The sequence below is a fragment of the Trachemys scripta genome, chromosome 8 (assembly GCF_013100865.1).
Source record: "Trachemys scripta elegans isolate TJP31775 chromosome 8, CAS_Tse_1.0, whole genome shotgun sequence".
NCBI classification, from domain to species: Eukaryota; Metazoa; Chordata; order Testudines; family Emydidae; genus Trachemys; species Trachemys scripta.
The window spans coordinates 86,088,016-86,108,645 of NC_048305.1; the positions used below are offsets into that span (position 1 = coordinate 86,088,016).

General features: G+C 41.4%; 1 protein-coding gene across 3 annotated transcripts; it reads left to right on the forward strand.

Annotated features, from left to right (window-relative positions):
• Positions 1 to 20: 20 nt before the first annotated feature.
• CRYZ (crystallin zeta) lies at positions 21 to 18,035 on the forward strand. 3 transcript variants are annotated; one of them, XM_034778785.1, is made up of 10 exons: positions 73 to 93; positions 2,318 to 2,555; positions 7,372 to 7,488; positions 7,823 to 7,975; positions 9,719 to 9,882; positions 10,992 to 11,043; positions 13,296 to 13,445; positions 15,973 to 16,074; positions 16,182 to 16,277; positions 16,585 to 18,035. In XM_034778785.1, the coding sequence occupies exons 3-10, from the start codon at positions 7,378 to 7,380 to the stop codon at positions 16,744 to 16,746; spliced, it is 990 nt and encodes a 329-aa protein (XP_034634676.1). In that variant the 5' UTR covers positions 73 to 93; positions 2,318 to 2,555; positions 7,372 to 7,377; the 3' UTR covers positions 16,747 to 18,035. The 3 variants fall into 3 exon arrangements, with proteins under 3 accessions (XP_034634675.1, XP_034634676.1, XP_034634677.1); XM_034778784.1 differs by lacking the exon at positions 2,318 to 2,555 and having other exon boundaries at positions 21 to 93; XM_034778786.1 differs by lacking the exons at positions 73 to 93; positions 2,318 to 2,555 and adding an exon at positions 6,466 to 6,593.
• Positions 18,036 to 20,630: the final 2,595 nt, after the last annotated feature.

Below are 20,630 nucleotides of genomic sequence, written 5' to 3' on the forward strand. Positions count from 1 at the left end.
GGGGAGGGTCTAACGGCCTGGGGATGGGCGGGGCGGGGCGCTGGTGCCGAGCGGGCGGAGCTGCGGCTACCTGAGGAGGTCGGGCGGCGGGAGGTGAGGCGGCCTCGCGCCCGCGGGGTTACGCCGTTAGCCGCGGGGGCAGGGGGTGGTCGCAGGGCGGCTAGAGGGCCCGGAACTGAGGGGGGCCTGAGGGCAGGGCCGGTTCCGAGCGGGAGGGCGCGGAGACCCGCCGTCTCTGGGGAGCCCCAGGGAGACCCCTGCTCCTGCGCCCCCGGGCTCTCGCTCCCTGTGTCCCGTGTCCGGGCCGAGGCCGCTTGGCTGGAAACGGGCTAACCCGCTCCTCGGTAGCGGGCAGATACCGGGCAGCGCCTCATGGCGCTGCCACCAGCCCGGGGCACGGGCCAGCGGGCTGGGCTCTGGGACCACGGCTCAGGCACGGGGGGGGTTCCCCTAGCTCTCTCCTCCCTGGGCGCGTCCTGTCCGCGCACACCCCTGGCTGTCGGGGGCGGCGGCCCGACGCGGAGCTCAGAGCCGGGATCCCCGGGACGGCCATTCCCGTGTTCGGGCTGGTGTTCGAAACGGCGACAGCCTCCTGAGCCCTGCCTGGGGCAATGGCAGGAAACCTTGCGGGGAACCAGCTGTGTAACGTGGGCCGGGGGGTTGAGCAGACCAAGTCATCGGATCTAGCGCCTTGGGCTTTAGTATCGGCTCCATGGGCAAATCCCTTAGATAGAATTTGAGTGCTTAAAATTAGACACTGGAATGTGGGTTTAGACACCAAAATGAAATTATGAAAAGGCTTTGAAACTAACCCACCACTCCAATATGAGATAGGAATTGATTCCATTTTACAGCTGGAGAAACTGAGGCACAAAGGTGTTAGGGTCAGAAACTTCTAATGTGAGCACTTACTTTGCTGCCTGAAGGAGTGGCATTTAAATTCACTGTAACTCCTTACTTTTATAATCTTTAAAATGACTATCATTTAAAATCTATTTTGCTGGACCTGCCTCAGGGAGGCCAACTGTACAATTTGACAACCAATTTTCTAGAAGGACTTAATATCTTAATACGAGGATCCAATCCTTCTGAAAACCCTACAGGTGGTTTTAGGGACAACAGCTTATATGTTATTAGGTGTTACTGGAGACAGTCTTGATTCTTTTAATTGGGAGACAGTACTTTAGCAGAGTTAGAAAACCTACAAATATTTTATGGAATATGAAATGCCCATGATTTTGGAATTGGGATGTTTGGATCTGTAACAATAAGCCAGTTTGGAATGATGCTTAATAATATACAGGGGCACCATTTAGTTGTTTGAGTGTGGTGTTTCTGAAGCCAAACCTAGTTTCCAATGTAGGACTGAAAATTAGACAGGAGTAATTCTGAACCTTGCACCTGGAAATGAACTTTGGTTTGAAAGTATAACAAATACACTTTCAGCAGGGTATAAATAAATGTGTGTACAGTCTTGGAGCCCTATATTTCTAGCTCCCTTATGTGGAGACCCCTGTTATTCAATTGGAACTTTTAGGCTCTAGGCTGCAAGTGAAATTGCGGTTATAGTTAAGAGTATATGTGTAAAATTTCTACATAGAAAATATAAAGTGTGTAGTGTTCTCACAGTGTGCGGAAGAGACATTTAATGAGCACACAGGTAATGTTTTAAGAACTCTGTGACGTCTGCTAGGGAACTCGCTGCAGATTTAATTTATCTGGGAAAAGTGTAAATAGGCACTATAGAAAATCCTTAAATTTGGGTTTGTCTACATATGAAAATTATTCCAGATTAAGGTAGGCTGTGAATTTAAAGCCCAATAACTATTCCTGAATAACATTATGTTTTGGTGTGGCTTAATCCAGTTCCAAAGAGGATTAAGCTAATTTGGAAAAGGCATTCTTATTCTGGAATAACTACTGCATGTATAGATAAACCCTGAGACGAGAGAGCGCTAATGAGAATTAGAAGTTCTCAGAGGGGTAGCTGTGTTAGTCTGGATCTGTAAAAAGCAACAAAGAGTCCTGTGGCACCTTAAAGACAAACAGATGTATTGGAGCATAAGCTTTTGTGGGTGAATGCTCACTTCGTCAGTCGCATGTCACCCACGAAAGCTTATGCTCCGATACATCTGTTAGTCTTTAAGGTGCCACAGGACTCTTTGTTGCTTTTTAGATGTTCTCAGACTCCCAAACTGATAAATGCATTTTGCAGTGCCTATGGAAGCAAAACAGGGTCTCCAATGTCCTGGACTATGCTTTCAAATAAAAAATGAAATAACTTGCAAATGTATTTTATTCATGTTCATACTTTTAGGATTAAAGGATTAAAAGGCATAAAGAGGAGCTTGTGATTCAAGAAAATATAGTAGAACTTCAGAGTTATGAACACCAGAGTTACGAGCTGACAGGTCAATCATGTACATACCTCATGTGGAACTGGAAGTACCCAGTCAGGCAGCAGAGACAAAACAAACAAATACTTGTACAGTATAGTACTATGTTAAACATAATATTCTAAAAAAAGGGAAAATTAAAAAAAAAAGTTTGACAAGGTAAGGAAACTGTTTCTGTGCTTATTTCATTTAAATTAAGATACAGTAGTTAAAAGCAGCATTTTTCTTATGCACTGTAAAGTTGCAATGCTGTATTAAGTCAATGTTCAGTTGTAAAGTTATTTTGAAAGAAAAACCATAATGTTTTGTTCAGAGTTATGAACAACCTTCATTCCCGAGGTGTTTGTAACTGAGGTTCTAGTGCAGGGATTGGCAACGTTTGGCACACTGCCTGCCAGGGTAAGCCCCCTGGCCGGCTTGGCCGGTTTGTTTACCTGCCGTGTCTGCAGGTTCGGCCGATCGCAGCTCCCACTAGCCATGGTTTGCTGCTCCAGGCCAATGGGGGCTGCGGGAAGCAGCGGCCAGCACTTCCCTGGGCCCACAAGGCTTCCTGCAGCCCCCATTGGCCTGGAGAGGCGAACTGTGGCCAGTGGGAGCTGCGATCAGCTGAACCTGTGGACGTGGCAGGTAAACAAACTGGCCCAGCCCGCCAGGGGGCTTACTCTGGTGGGCCATGGGCTAAAGGTTGCCGATCCCTGTTCTAGTGTATCTGTCTTGAACTACTACATTTAGCTGTTTTATCACCAGAGTTTGTGTGTGTGACTCCCTGCCCTAACCACCCCCTACCCCTGGGATCCCATCCCCTATCCAACTCCCCCCTGTCCCCTGACTGCCCCAAGCCCTAGCCACGCCCTGCCCTTTGACAGCCCTCTGTCTCCAACTCCGCCTATCCAACTGATCCCTGTCCCCTGACTGCCCCCCAGAACCTCCTGCCCCTTATTCAACTCCGCTGTCCACCCCCTTACCATTGCCGCTCAGAGCACCAGGACTGGCAGCCGTAAGTAGTACACTGTAAGTAGCACATTCCTACGGGGAGCAATTTAATACACTACATCTCACTTAACGTTGTAGTTATGTTCCTGAAAAATGCAACTTTAAGTGAAATGATGTTAAACTAATCCAATTTTCCCATAAGATTTAATGTAAATGCGGGGGGGGGGGATTACATTCCAAGGACACTCTTTTTGGGCAGACAAAAGGCATTATATAGTGTACAGTACTGTACCGTGGTGGGGAGGTGCCCACCACATAGGCACAGCCCACTGCAGACAATGAGGCAGGCAAGGATGCTAGGAAGAACCTTGCGCAGCAGCAGCTTCCCACCAGAAGAACAGGTGCTGACTTTGCTGGGGGATGCTCCAGGCCTGCCTCTTTCCATCCCCGCTCCACTCCAGGCCCGGCTCTTCCCACCCCCACGCCACTTCCTCCCCGGAACATGCTGCGTCCCCGCTCCTCCCCCTTCCTCCTGCTTCTCTCTGGCCTGCTTTGAAGGGGAAAGTGCCGCTTCTCTCTGATCGCAGGCTGCGCTGCTGCCCCTGCCCCTCCTGAGTCCTCTGGCCCGTGCTTGTAGGGCCGCATTCCAAAAGGGGCTTTAGAGCTGCAGGCCGGGGCCCCCTTAGCCCAGGGCCCTGTAGCCTCTAAAGCCCCTGTGTTCTGGGTGGCCCTGCCTGCTGGGGAGTGGGGGGGTGGCAGCTACCCCACTTGCTCCCTCCCTCCCAGAAAGTCCTAAGTGCTGCCAAACAGTTGTTTGGCGGCAGGGGAAGTGCTGAGAGGGAGGAAGGGAGGGGAGGAGGGAGAGAAGAGGAACTTGTGCAATGCTCCCTTGTAAAGTCAGCCAAACGACGTTATAAGGGAGCATTGCACAACTTTAAACAAGCATATTCCCAGTGGAGCAGCGACATAACTTCGAAACAACGTTAAGCGGGAGGATGTTAAGTGAGGAGTTACTGTATGTATATATATTTTCTTACTATATATTCCATTCTGTGCATCTGATGAAGTGGGCTGTAGCCCATGAAAGCTTATGCTCAAATAAATTTGTTAGTCTCTAAGGCCAGGTCTACACTACCCCCCTAATTCGAACTAAGGTACGCAACTTCAGCTACGTGAATAACGTAGCTGAAGTTCGAAGTACCTTAGTTCGAATTAGTTCGAACTTACCTTGGTCCACACGCGGCAGGCAGGCTCCCCCGTCGACTCCGCGGTACTCCTCTCGGCGAGCTGGAGTACCGCAGTCGACGGCGAGCACTTCCGGGTTCGACTTATCGCGTCCAGACTAGACGCGATAAGTCGAACCCAGAAGTTCGATTTCCAGCTGTCGAACTAGCGGGTAAGTGTAGCCAAGGCCTAAGGTGCCACAAGTACTCCTGTACTTTTTTTTTAAGATTATTTTTTTATACAATTTTTTTTCTGTTCCCGTACTCATAACTTCAAAAGTACCTGTGCTTTGAGAATATCATGGTGCAGTATATATTAAAGCAGTTGCGTCTTTATTATAGTGGAAATTTAAATGTTAACCAATATGATGAGACATGGTTTCAGAGAGAAATATTTGTCAACTTGTGATGTGGAAAATATCAGTTTCACTTCTATAATGTTGAAATGTTTTGTATAGTCTTCATTATTTTAAAACATTAATATAAACATTACATAATATTTATGTATCTTCAATACAAGCTAAAAAAAAGTTGACTGTATGAACCAATTTTTTTTTATTTTGGCATTTCCCACAGAACAGAAATTGCCATTTGCAGCCAGCTCTAAACCATGCCTGTCTACTGGGCTGGGCTGAGTACTGAGCTAGCACTTCTAGCTTAGGCCCTGATTCTGCAATCGGATTCCAGCAGATGGATGGTGGGCCTGTAAGAGTTTGCCACTGTAGCTCCAGTTACAAAATTGGGGCCTTAGTTCTTATGTTTTGTGGCTTAACTTGTCCTTTCTGATTAGTGTTAGAAACAGGGCATTTAGGCATGGCTGTATTTTATACATTTGTATAGAAAGCCAAATATATGGTTGTGTAAATTACCCTTTGGTAAATTGATGTAATTTATATGTTGAGGAGGAGGGCATGGGAAAGTGTAAGATTGAATAGCCCTCTAAGACTTGGACCTTTGTCATGATCCAAAGGAAGAATTGTCTTAGCTCCTTATCTGTCTGACTAATGTACCTTTGCCCTGTTTTTCCCACATTCCTGTCAGTGTATGCCTTTCTTGATGTTCTTAAAATACTTCACAAACATGCATAGTCAAGCTAGCTTTTAGATACATTAACTGTACTCCTCAGGATACATATGTATTCAATTTTTCTGGTTTCCTCCAATATATTTTAATTCCCCATTGTACCTTTTATTTTTGAGGGCTGATGAGCAAGGAGCTTTTTGTTGTCTTAAATAACAAGCAGGAAGAGAAGCTGGAAATCTACTTTTTAGACCCTGGCTGAATACTCACTGTATGACCTTTTTTTTTTTTTTTTTTAAATCAGTGAAGTTGGAAATTCATTTTGTAAAATGCAACAAGGAGCCCCAAAGTACAATGCATTTCCCTCAAGATCAGGGTTTCTCAAACGGGTCACCACTTGTGTAGGGAAAGCCCTGGGCGAACCGGGCCGGTTTGTTTACCTGCCCTGTCTGCAGATCCATCCGATCGCGGCTCCCACTGGCCGCAGATCGCTATTCCGGGCCAATGGGAGCTGCTGAAAGTGGCGGCCAGTAAGTCCCTCGGCCCACACCACTTCCAGCAGCTCCCATTGGCCCAGAGAAGTGAACCGTGGCCAGTGGGAGCCGCGATCAGACGGGGCAGGTAAACAAACTGGCCTGGCCCGCCAGGGGCTTTCCCTACACAAGCGGCGACCCCTTTTTGAGAAACCCTGCTCAAGATGTTATTGCATGATATCTAATATGGGAACCACTGCACTCATGTCATAACTATAAAGGGAAGGGTAACAGCCCTCCTGTGTACAATACTATAAAATCCCTCCTGGCCAGAGACTCCAAAATCCTTTTAACTGTAAAGGGTTAAGAAGCTCAGATAACCTGGCTGACACCTGACCCAAAGGACCAATAAGGGGACAGGATACTTTCAAATCTTGGTGGGGGGAAGGCTTTTGTTTGTGCTCTTTGTTTTGTTGGGACTAAGAGGGATCAGACATCAATTCATGCTCTCCAAATCTTTCTGAACAAGTCTCTCATATTTCAAACTTGTAAGTAAACAGCCAGGCAAGGCGTGTTAGTTTTATCTTTGTTTTCTCAACTTGTAAAGGTACCTTTTACTAGGGTGTTTACCTCTGGTTGCTGTAACTTTGAACCTAAGGCTAGAGAGGGGTCCTCTGGGCTCTTTAAGTTTGATTACCCTGTAAAGTTATTTTCCATACTGATTTTACAGAGATGATTTTTACCTTTTTCTTTAATTAAAAGCCTTCTTTTTAAGAACCTGATTGATTTTCCCTGTTTTTTAGATCCAAGGAGGTTGGATCTTGATCCACCAGGAGTTGGTGGGAGAGAGGAGGGGGGATGGTTAATTTCTCCTTGTTTTAAGATCCAAGGGGTTTGGATCTGTATTCACCAGGGAATTGGTGAAGAGTCTCTCAAGGCTAACCAGGGAGGGGAATTAGCACATTGGGAGTGGTGGCAGCAGACCAGATTTAAGCTGGTAGTTAAGCTTAGAAGTTTTCATGCAGGCCCCCACATCTGTACCCTAAAGTTCAGAGTGGGGAAGGAGTCTTGACAACTCATGTTTTTAATGTAGTTATTTACATGTGTGATTCACTTTAAAGCCCACACATTCCCATGGGAGATGGTGGTAACACTCTTCGTTTGCAAGGTTTGTAAGATGAAAGACCATCTTTTCTATGAAAAGAAATCAGTAGTGAGCCCCTGATTTAAACTGTTGTCTAAATGTAGGGAGTTTGATCCCTTCCCTCTGAAGTGAAAACTGGATTGTGAAGTTAATGCAATATTTTCTCATCTTCTGATATTCAGTTCACTATGGCAACTGGAAGAAATGTGATGAGAGCTGTCAGAGTTTCTGAATTTGGTGGACCTGAAGTGCTTAAGCTCCTGTCAGATGTCTTATTGCCGAATCCGAAAGAAAATCAGGTGGAAATGATAGATGTAAACTAAGATAATTGCACTGAATGGTAATGACTTGAGTATGAATTGAGTGAGTGTCCAAAGCAGAACCATCTTAATTCTGAATATGAGTAGGTTGAGCAGCATATACATAAATAAAACCACAGGCATCAGATTTAACTAATTAGTTTTGTTATTCTAATGCAGTCTACATATTGAATACAAAAGACTTTCCAAAATTGTTTCACATCCATACTAAGGGCTCTTTAATAGTCAAGTCAATTGCTTTAATAATACTAAGCTGTTGATGCAAAATTATGGTGATTGTAATGATATGTAACAAATAACATTTTCTCTTCAGGTCTTAATCAAAGTCCATGCATGTGGTGTAAACCCAGTGGAGACATATATTCGTTCTGGTACTCATGCTAGAAAACCAGCTTTACCTTACACTCCTGGCACAGATGTTGCTGGAGTAATTGAAGCTGTTGGGGAGCATGTAACTGTATTCAAGGTATTATATTCTGTTCCTTTTTTAATTGATTGCTTATGCTTTCCCTACATTATTGTTGCAGTACTTACTGCTACCTCTATAATTTATGGCCTGTCAGAATTTCCTCTGGGTTTTGGAGACCTCTAATTGGCCATGAAATGCATGCATCCGGGTCAAATTAGTGGCCCTATTCCTACAAGCAGCTCTGCAGGGCTGTCTCTTACACCCATACAGAGCCCCATAGAGATCTGTGGAGTTCAGCATCGGTGCAGGAGCCTGACTGCATGGTGCTGCTTGCAGGATTGGGTTTTGTTTACGCAGTCTTAATCCAAAAACATTTTTGAAGCATTGTAGGTGTATTATAAATGTCAAGATTGCTGTAATTATTGTCATCATCGTCCTGGACTGACAGGAAGGACCCTGAGATTATTTTGCTGATATTTTTAATATTCAGACTTAAAATGAAGGGGAAAAAAATGAAAGGTGTATCTACTGATAACAATGTTTATATACTCAGCTGCTGTCTCATGGTTATATTTCACCTGCTGCCCTTTGGTTAAACCATATCTTGGCTGTTAAAAGATAAATGTGTGGGGGGTTTTTTAATTGGCCTTCTCTTTTATTTCCTTACAGGTGAGTAAGATTCTTGACCAAAGACTAACAGCAGAATATGTATTGTTTAAAAACTGTATTGGGTAGAGAGTTGGGATTCTCCTATTCTGAAGTCATATATGACAGTTATTGAGGAGACAAGAGCCTTGCTGGCCTGGAGATGGAAAATAAGGCAGAGGTGTTAACTTTAAAAATAAACAAAACACTTTTTGTTTCAGCAGATTGACAGCTCCATTTTCTTTGCTTTTAGTTTTTCATGTAAATTTTGTCATTTTCTGCTTAAACTGATGGGAAAGAAGATGAGAGCAATAGTTGCAGACAAACAGCTTGAAAGGGCTTAATAGAGGAGCCAATCAGAATAGAGAGATTTGCATATTGATGGTATGTAAGAAATAGCCACATAGCAATTATGCAGATCTTGGCTCTCTGGCTAATATTAGGTGTCAGCAAATCAAAGTGCAGGGATTTACATGCTATGCAGGTACTAAGATAATCATACAGTGATTTTGAAAGTCAGACACCCACAAGTCTGACTGTACAGAACTGAGGAAAAATTGTACAAAACATGAAATTACCATGTTCTAAGAACTGGGATGTGCTATATGCAGCTCACAACCGGTGCCAAAGTAGTTGATACTCGGTAGCTGGCAGGGCTGGAAATAAGTGTTAAAACACCCTGTGTGTTGGGATGTGTATTATTCCCTGTTTCTCACACAGCCCACTTGGTGTGGAGGTTGTGATTTTATCCTGTTGAAGGACTCCCAACAATAACTATTACCAATAACTATTCCTGTTAAGAATGTATACTTCTCAGGCTTCAAAAACTGCTTAAGTGCTTTTCATAAGCTTGTAAAATGTTTCTAACATATTCCTTGTGGAGTCCAGCTGGATGAATTCAGGTTCATTAATGATCACCTTAATCATGCAGTAGCTTTGTGTGTGACGATATAGAACCCAGGATGTAATCTGCACACACACCTTTTGAAATCTGGATATACAAAATTGTGTTGCAGAGATTTCACTTCCTTGACTTTTATAAAATCCTTTCGGGAAGATAATTATATATAAAACTTTTACAGAAGTGTTACATAACAAACTTTGACTAAAGTACTTGGAACTTGTGTCTAAACCTTTTTTATTTTTTCCTGCCAGAAAGGTGACAGGGTTTTTACTAATGGTACCATCTCTGGTGGCTATGCAGATTATACAGTTGCTGCAGCTGACACAGTCTTCCCCTTGTCAGATAAATTAGACTTCAAGCAAGGTGCTGCCATTGGAATCCCCTATTTCACTGCTTACCGTGCACTCTTCCAAAAGTAAGATGCCACGCTCTGTTTGTATCTTCTGCTTTTGAAGACTTAAAATACAAACTATAGAGTAGACACACCTTCCATAATAGCCAGTTACATGGCTTACCTTTTCAGGGCACACTGCAAGGCCTATTTTATCTCTCTCTTTCATAAAGAGATGGGAGACTTCTTAGGTAGGGTAGTGATGGGAGGAGGACTTTGGTGGGGATTCCGTTGGAGGGTTAAATTAAATGTGTTGCCTACATTATTGTCAGAGGGTTGTGATCTGGAGGTAATTGACCGTCTTTTTCTTTTTAAGAATGTATTTTTAAGAGTGCATGTGGGGCACCCAGAACTGGGATGGGCACTCTATATAATAAAAAAGTATATACACTGAAAGAAATGAGTTAGTTGTTTTCCTCCTTCTACCCCTCTTTACTTCACCACTATCTCTAAGAAGGACTAGATAGGACTTGTTTCAGACATAATTTCTGCTTCTTGATTGAACCGAGGGGTTGCAGTTGCGTAACCTATCTTTCCATCACCTCTGTCTTCAGGAGATGTTGGCAGAACTCCTACTAGCTCATCTAAGTATTTAACCCTGCCAATCACCATGGTATTGATTCATAAATCTGTACTATAGTGATAGACAAGAGTGCCTTGTCAGCTAGGGGATAAGAGATCAGGACTGGGAATCCAGTCTAGATAAATGCGTAGAACAAAGCATTGGGCAATCTAGTTTATCCTTTGAAAAAGTATGGATAGATTATTTTAAAACCTGGAAGACTAAAGTTGAAGAAAATGTTGTTTTGAATATTAGGCTGGTGTTAATACACACCTATACCAACCATGAAACTGGTACTCCCATTGTTGTAGCTTATATCTATATTTACATTCAGGAATGAGCGCTTTTAGAATTAAGAGATAAGAACCGATTCTCTTCTCTAATCCCAGAAGGAATCAGGACTAACTCAGTGTAAAACTAAAGAGAGGAAAATTAGGCGCATTGAATGTGATCTAAGAAGATTTATATTTAATTCATATAACCCATCTACATCTTATGGCTAGACAATGCATAGGATCTGCTCAAGTTATAATGTATTAAATAGTTCAATATCTGTCATTTCCTCTTCTAGAGGGCATGCCAAACCAGGGGAAACTGTGCTAGTCCATGGGGCAAGTGGAGGAGTAAGTATTTTGAAAAAACTTAAGTTAGCAAGTATTTTGTGTATCTATTTTTGTGATTGGTTCTAAGGCAAATGGTTCTCTGCCATGAAGGCTCTTTACACTTAAAGTTAAATCCTATCATCCAAAATATAGCAGCCTGAAACTGCACAAATTACCACATATGGCCCCAAGTGCTGATGTCATATGAACTCAACTAGATCATATGTAGGGTATCCCATGGTGTAATCACAAAGTGGAGAATGGTCAGAAGCTGGGTCAGGAGCCATACAGCTAGTCTGCCTCAGAGAAAAGTTAAAGGAAAAGTTGTGTTTTGAAAAATTAGGCAAACTGTCCTTAGTTGTGCAAGAAATGCTCACTGGCTGGAAGGGGACTTTCTGTGCTGTTTCTCACCCATTAACTGTAACCTAGCTAGAAAATGGGAGATATTGGAGGAGATAATCTCATACCTGAATGGACTTTAAGTTTTCCCAACTAGCTTCTCTATTTACAAAAGGCTAACCTTTGGCTCTGCTGAATAAACAAGAAGGCTGAGGTAGAGTAAGAGGGAATAGTTAAACTTTAAGTGGCCTCTATTTCCCCTTTCCAGTGGCTGGAAAAACTGTTGCGAGCTGGCCAAGTTTTGTTGAGTTACTCGGTTGGCTGCAAAAGGCTGATTATGAAAGTCTCACATGAGAGAAAACTCGGATCTCTTGTAATATACTAGACTAGAAGGATGTTCAGCAATATGTTTTTTCTTTATTTTCATAAATTGAGTTTTGATTTTCTGTTTCCACTTCTTTTATATGCTTCTGGGAACACACACATGTTTTTGCTTTACAATGACATGGTCCACAAATAAGATTATCCTCTATAGATTTGCAGACGGTTACAAAAACATTTGCAAGTGCAGTGAGAAGAGAGTAGGCAAAGAGACACATACTATAGTGATAAGTGTGGATGTTTGTGGTAGGTCTTTCACTGACATACGCTTCTACAATGATCCTTAAATCTTGCATTCTTTTCAGGTTGTTCATTGAACAACTTTTGGATGTTGAGATAATCTAGTCATGCCGTGTGTTAGTTTGAAATGTAAATGTCAAAGGTGACTTCGGTTTTTCAAATAGGTCAGTTGATAAGCCCCTGGCAAGAGTGATGGTCATGAGGATTTCTTATGGGGAAGGCAGTTCGTTTACTTTACATAACACTCCTGGGTGCAAGTTTCATTAGCAGAGCCATAAATGGCAGCAGATGGAATTCTGTTGGTAACAGAAATGGAATGAGGCAGTTTGCTACCAATAGCTGAGGAAGTGTCTGTCTCCAGGACTGGTCAGGATAGGTTGCAGAACCTGCCTTTTTAGGAGGAACCAGGTTGAGAGTAACCCCAAAAGAGAGGAAGAGTTTTGTGCATACTGTTCTTCGTTTCTCTTTTGTGTTCTGCACACCATGTAAGCAGTCAGTGTGAGCCGGCTGAGACTGTGATGTGCCTCATGGACTTGAAGCCTGCTTGTCCTCCGGCACTAAAAAGACTTTACATCTGCTTGGCACTAATAAAACACCTCTCACCACCAACTGAAATATAAAGCAGGGATGAGAGGATGTGGTGGTAGGGAATGCAGATGTTTATTTGGCAGCATCAGTGTCTGACCAGGCTTCCAGTGGTTTTACTTGCTGCCTAAAAATGGAGGCTCGTGTGCTTACTTCCCCCTCCAAAATCTGCTACTCTCTGAGGCTTCCCTGCTTGGGAGTTTTCTCTGGGTCCTCACAATATCTGGCAACTACACTTTGCAGGGCTTCCTTTGGCTTTCTGAAACTAGAGTGTGGTTTCTCAGGATTCAGCAGAAGGGGCAGTGAGACTAGGGAGTCTCGTCTGTTTGTGGTAATGTTGGGAGTCTGGGGAATGAGATCCTAAATGGACCTATTCTGCAGTTAAGAGTCAAGGTTGTGATACACCATGTGTGGTATATGGTGATCATGTTAGTAGTGTCTGTCGGTGGGAAGAAAAGATCATATATACTGTTACATGGCTTAACTTTTCACTTCCTTGGTTTTGTGTCAGGTGTGTTGTGTGTGCAGCACCTTTACTAGTACACAATGTGGTGTGTGTGTGTGTGAATGTAAATCAAAATACTGTTTCAGTTATGCTAGTGATTTGTTATGCATAAAAACATATTTTAAGTTAATTTGACATGTAAAGTACTGAGTCACTGATAGGAGATATTTATATTAAGAGTGGGAAAATAAATGGTAAAGGGAAATGTAATTCATTTTTCCAGGTTGGAATAGCAGCATGCCAGATTGCCAGAGCTTATGGTTTAAAGGTTTTAGGCACAGCTGGAACTGAAGAAGGAATGAACATAGTTTTGAGAAATGGAGCCCACAAAATGTTTAATCACAGAGAAGCTGATTACGTTGATAAGATTAAGGTAATTTACTACCAGATTGAAAGTTTCATAGATCTTTCACCCTCTTTCTCCTTCCATTAAAATATTCAAAATCCATTTTGGTTTCTATTAATTGTCTTCCTTTTAATTGACTAGAAAATGTACTATAGATGGCAATCCTGTGATGGCAGCCAGATGAACTAGATAGATATTTTCTATTGGTAACTTTTATGAAATGAAACATTCGGTAAACAGCTCTTTATATTTTTCTTTTGAACCAAGATTAGGGTTCCGTAGGGGTCTGCCATTTGAGCAAAATCTACACAACCTTTTAATTTCTGCTCAAAGGAGAATTGTTAATTTTAAAGATATGGATACCAAGAATATTAAATCATAACTAAGACTGCGATTCTTTCACGGAGGTCATGGATTCTGTGACTTTCTGCAACCTCCGTGACTTCCCACTGCTCGGGCGCCCAGTGTCCAGCCACACCAGCTGCTGCTGGAGCGACCTGGGGCCAGCTCTCCGGCGGTCCTGCGGACCGCCCGAGCAGCAGTCCTGAGGGAGGCCCCAGAGAGCGACCGAGCAGTGATCCTGGGGGTCGCCCCGAAGCCAGCCACACTGGCCTCTGCTCGGGCGGCCCCAGACAGCTGACTCTGGGGACCGCCGGAAAAACAGCCGGTGTGGTTGGCTCCAGGGACTGCCCAAGTAGTGGTCCTGGGGGTGCCCTGGGGACTGCCCGAGCAGCAGTCCCGGGGTGGCAGTCAACCCCCAGCACTGGATCAGGCTGCCCCTTCTCTCCCCCCCAGCAGGGGCTCCCAGACAGTGGGGCCCCAGAAGTAGAGTTTTAGTCAGGGGTATTTTTGGTAAAAGTCATGGACTGAATTTTTATTTATTGCTCGTGACCTGTCCATGACTTTTACCAAAAATACCCATGACTAAATCTTAGCTTTAATCATCACTAAGGCTGTCAATTAACTGCAGTTAGCTCATGCAATTAACTCAAAAAAAAATGAATCGTGATTAACCACACTGTTAAACAATAGAATACCAATTGAAATTTATTAAATATTTTTGGGTGTTTTCTACATTTTCAAATATATTGATTTCAATGACAACACAGAATACAAAGTGTATAGTACTCACTTTATATTTATTTTTGATTACAAATATTTGCACTGAAATAGAATCAAAAGAAATAGTATTTTTCAATTCACCTAAGTACTGTATTGCAATTTCTTTATCATGAAAGTTGAACTTACAAATGTAGAATTATGTACCAAAAAGACCTGCATTCAGAAATAAAACAATGTAAAACTTTAGAGCCTACAAGTCCACTCAATCCTCCTACTTGTTCAGACAAACAAGTTTGGTTAAAATTTGCAGGAGATAATGCTGCCCGCTTCTTGTTTACAATGTCACCTGAAAGTGAGAACAGGCGTCACGTGGCACTTTTGTAGTTCTGTCAGATATGCTAAACATTCGTATGCCCCTTCATTCTTCCGCTACCATTCCAGAGGACATGCTTCCATGCTGCTGCTGATCTGTTTAAAAAAAAAAAAAAAGAGTATTAATTACATTTGTGACTGAACTCCTTGAGGGAGAATTGTATGTCTCCTGTTGTTTTACGTGCATTCTGCCATATATTTCACATCATAGCAGTCTCGGATGATGACCCAGCACATGTTTGTTTTAAGAACACTTTCATAGCAGATTTGACAAAGTGCAAAGAAGGTACCAATGTAAGATTTCTAAAAATAGCTACAACACTCAACCCAAAGGTTTAAGAATCTGAAGTGCCTTCTAAAATCTGAGGGGGATGAGATGTGGAGCATGCTTTCAGAAGACTTAAAAGAGCAGCACTCAGATACAGAAACTACAGAACCCGAACCACCAAAAAAGAAAATCAACCTTCTACTGGTGGCATCTGACTCAGATGATGAAAATGAACATGCGTTGGTCCGCTCTGCTTTGGATCATTATTGAGCAGAACCCATCATCAGCATGGACGCATGTCCTCTGAAATGGTGGTTAAAGCATGAAGGGACATAAGAATCTTTAGCGCATCTGGCATGTAAATATCTTGCGGCGCTGGCTACAACAGTGCCATGTGAATGCCTGTTCTCACTTTCGGGTGACGTAAACTAGAAGTGGGCAGCATTATCTCCTGCACATTATAACCAAACTTGTTTGTCTGAGCGATTGGCTGAAGTAGGATTGAGTGGACTTGCAGGTTCTAAAATTTTACATTGTTTAATTTTTGAAAGCAGCTCTTTTTTTGGTACATAATTCTACATTTATAAGTTCAACTTTCATGATAAAGAGTTTGTACTATAGTACTTGTATTAGCTGTGTTTCCTATTTGCTTTACTATCTCATGAAGGGAGGGAGCATTTAGAAACTGAGATCCCAGCAAGTCACAATATGATGAAGATAGACTTTCAGAATTGCATTAGATATGTCAGACTTAACATGTAGAAACTCCAGGTTACCTACAGCCTGTGAAATATACAGACACCCAAATGTGAATTTTTCTCAGTTGGTTATCTCTTTTTATATTCTGTGTAGGAATTCAGTGATGTGCGGGGAGTTGATGTGATAATAGAAATGCTAGCTAATGTTAATCTTGCCACTGATTTACAACTACTGTCACCTGGAGGAAGGGTGATGGTAAGTATTTTCTCTGTCATTGCCTTCAAATTAAGTTTATAATTCGTTGAAAAATGTTTGGATTAAGTGTCTCTTTTTTTTTTTCTTTTAAAACTTTTTTGTATCAGATCGTGGGGAGTAGAGGTCCAATTGAAATAAACCCCAGGGACACTATGATGAAAGAATCCAGCATAATAGGAGTTAGTCTATTTTGTGCAACTAAGGTAAGGCATTTTTAGTTCAAAGAATTTACTTAGAGGAGATAAACTAAAAGTTTATAAGTTATTAGAATAAGCAAATTAAATGTTTAGCAAAATAGCATAGTTGGGTTTGATTTGAGGTGTAAGGGTACAATTTTATTAGATTATATATTTTATTTTTCTAAATGAACACGTAGAAGAATTATGATAAATCTCAGAAATGTAATAAAATGCATTTTAATTGTGAAATTTGGATTAAAACTTTGTATAAACATCTAATATACTTTAAAAGTGCACATGACTTACAGTAAATACTATCTTCACTATACAGAAGTGGATGCATGAATGTGAAACCGCGCTTCTTGCTGGTATAGAAGCTGGCTGGCTTAAACCTGTAGTTGGCCCTGAATATCCATTGGAAAAAGTTGCTAAGGCTCATGAACACCTCATTAACAGCAGTGGTGCTTTGGGAAAGATGGTACTCCTTATATAATAAGCCATGTAATAAAATTTCTTTCCATTTATATTGTGGCTGTTCTAATTACACCCTTGCTTATATGGTTCATTTAGTATGTTTTACAAAACATAGAGTTGATCACAGATATTCTATAGTAATAGCAAGTCTAATTTAGATAGGGAGGATGCCTTAAATGAAAATGCTTTATTATGTAATGGAAAGCAGAGAGTCAGATTTAAGCTTCTAAGTACTCTTTTCCCTCCCCCCCCCCCATTTGGCTGACCTGGAAATTGCATCTTTTTCCTTTCTGCGTTGGTCTTGTCACTGATCTCTGTTCTGTCCTTTCCACGTTGGAATATTGTACAATGCTGTACTTACTGCTTCCCTTGAATACTACAGGGAAGCTTTAGCTAGTGCAGAATGTGGCTTTCAGCCTGTCTTTTAAAGTGGAGTGACATATACGTGTAAGTAGGGCTCTGTGTGTTCTGTAGCCACAAAATATGTTGCTATTCACCATCTGCCACAGAAGTGTGCTTTAGAATTCAAACTTTTGATTTTAAAATCATTAACTTTCTGGCCCTTATGGTTGCTAAGAGCCTCCCTGATGTAAATTGAATGTAAACAGGTGCAGCGTTGTTTTCCTGAATCTGCCTCAAACAATATCCTGAGAGGTGTAATTGCCCAAATTATCCCAATGGGAGGATGACTCTGAAGCCCAGTGGCATCATTCATTATTTTACTACTGATCTCATTTTAGCAGAAATAGCCAGATAATGTGCTGATTCCTTGCTATTGAAAGGGAGGGCAATGAGGAGTTCAATCCCCTCCCTCTTTCTTTTGAATTTAAAGTCAGTTCCCTCATAATGGGAGGGAAAGAGGACCCGCCTCCCTCCTGGGTGCCAAGAATTCAAACTGTCTTTTGCTAATCATCAGTCCCCTTCATGGATAAGAAAATATGCAGCATATTGAAAATGTGACCACTCTATAAAACAAATGAATGTTCTATGAAATGAGGACCTCTGTACTGATTGTATTACTCTTCATATCTAATACAATAGAAATCTCAGTTTTTCAATTTGTTAATCTGCAGCAGAAATTTGCATTTGCCATACCAGAATGCTATAGAAACCAGTGGATCTTGCAGCAGAATCCAGGTCTAGCTTGCCTGCATTTTATATTCCTATTGAAGGTCATTTCATGAATGAATTTAATTTCTCTACCTTGTGGCCCAGGACAAGTACTAATAATCAAATATGGCTATTTTGGTTTAACTGCTAGTCAGTGTTCTTGGTTGGCAATATCAATAAACAGTAAACAAACTGTTATTCAAGTGTGGATTTGTTTTTGCTCGCTTACATTTTTGTTGTTTTCTGTTACCACATTCTGTATTTTATTAAACTAGTGAACAGAGCAAAGAGCGGTCCTCCCCATTCCTCCAGGACATGCCAACGATAATTTAATCATGATACGAGCACATGTTTTGGATCAATATACTCCTATCCTGGGGCTAGTCCACTAATGAAGTTGGTAGTACCATATTCACATGCAAATATGAAATATTTTGGTCATTGGTTCTAAATAACAACAAATCTTGACATAGATTCAAACTGTATTATCTAATTCTTGATATGCCACAAGAGTCTTACTCTAAAAATCTGCACTATTTTCTAACATTTGGTATGTAATCTGTTTTGAATTCCATAGGGGTAAATGTAGCAACAATTGTTTTATTTATGTAATACAATTATCATTCAAGAGACAGGAAAAACATTTGTTACAGTGTATTAAACTGGAACATTGCCAGTTGAAAGCTGTCAGAGATGTTATCATGGCTCACCAAAGGCCTTTCTTAGTTCTGAGGCGCCTACAGTAAGTACAGTTAGCTGACATCAATCGTTTATACCTGTTGTTTGGTTCAGTGCTCTTCCTTTTTTAAATGGATTCCCTGCCAGTGTATCTGTATAGGCTCCCCAGGCATCCTACTGTGAAACAAATAAATTTCATATCCAAAAGCTACCATTTATATTTGTAACTTTGAATCAATGAAAGGGCCTGTGATTATTAAAACATTGTTCATCGAACAGTTTTATTGAAGACACAAGCAAATAACAAAGTACTCCACATCACTTCCTTTGTTCTCACTATCCTTTTAACTGTTTATAGGCTGGTGAAGTCATTCAGCAAAAACCTACTGGGTTAATCATTTGATAACTTGTGTGTGTCTGGGCAAATTTCATGTTTTGGGCAATACACAACCATTTAAAACATCAGATTGTAACTGTGTTTCCCAGGTCATGGAACTCAGGATTGTGGCCCCGAATTAATCGTACTGCCTTCTAAGTAGCCTCTCCCACCTAGTCCTGTTCGTAAGCCTGGTTAATACATTTGCCATGGACAAAGTGCCTCTGCACCCTTTCACAGTGTTCCATACAACTTTCTGGCCTTTTTATTAATCTCTGCTAAATACAGAGTAGATTACACTACTAATATAATTAAGGGTGTTCAAGATATAATCCAAGTAATATAAAACACAATGTGTTTGTGATACATGGACGTTCACAGCTTAGACTTTAAAGTACTGTTTGATATTACAGGAGCTTCCCTTAATGAGATGATTTCCCAATGAACATCAGATACAATTTGACCTATATCAGAACATTTCTACCCAGGTTAAGGAAGAGTTCTCATAATTGCAGTCTGCTAGTCTGTACAGTGGTGAGTATTGAAAGGTCTCCAATAGAAAGGAATTTGTAGCAATTCCACTATAAAAAATTCATCTGTTATGTTAAAGATATAGCCTGAATTTGTCTGGTTCAGCCCATCTTGACTTAAAATCCCCCTATATCCTTCAAACAGATGCACAATTTTCTCTGAAAGCCTTAAAGGATAGTGGTTCCATTACACTTCTGTTTTCTACTCTTTGCTTTCTTTGAATAGCCACTTATTCCTACTGACGTTTATCTTATTCTAAAGTAATATAGAAAAACCAGTGAAACTGAATCTTCTAAAACTTGTAAATCTCTCCTGCTTTTGGGAGTACTCATTAAATTGTTTTGTTGGCTTGTCCTCGCAGCTCACTAAAATACCATATGTTTTATAAACCTATAATTCATGTTCCTTTTCAACATCTTGATCTGTAGTGCTTATATTAATGCACCACAGTTATCTCAGGGTATGCAATTGGGGAAAAATAACCCACTGACTCATTAAGTCTCCTGGGCATGGAATTATTTAGCTGTCTTACCTATGTGTCATGAAGGAACAGTTGCCCTCATTTCAGAAAGTCAGGCATTATTAGTATTGAGCTGTTTCACTTTTTAATATCTCTCATTGAACTGCTGTAGACACCTGTTTTTTTTAAAAAAAAAAAAAAAAATCTGTGCTCACCAGATGTTTTTGCAGTCGTGCTATAAGTAATTGGAATCAAGTTTTATTTGCTAAGCTGCAGCGGAAGCAGTGGTTCAGAAGAATACAGAATATGTAAGCACACAAGTTATTTGAGCACTTGGCCCTTGTGTAATCAAGAAGAGTGATATGAATGATAACAAATGTCAATCATCAGACTCCTCTGCCCTATCCTCTACTCAAATGAAATTTGAAACAGCTTGGTCATTGGGATGGACTACACTGAGAGTGCCACTTCAGGGAAGATTGCAAGAAACAGGGCAGAAAATCCCCACAAACTGGTGGTTTATTCTATAATTAGATTCACCAAACCGGTAGCAAAAGAGCTTCTGTAGCAGCACACTGGTTAACAAGAAGCCTAATACAGTCCCTTTTATGTATTCTGGTCCTGGGCTCCTATCCAGACAAACAGGTCTAATGTAGTGAGAGGTTACTGAAAACCGAATTCACCATATGTGAGGGTCTACTCATCTGAAAGGATCAGATGCTTACCTGCCATGTCAATATGTATCTCA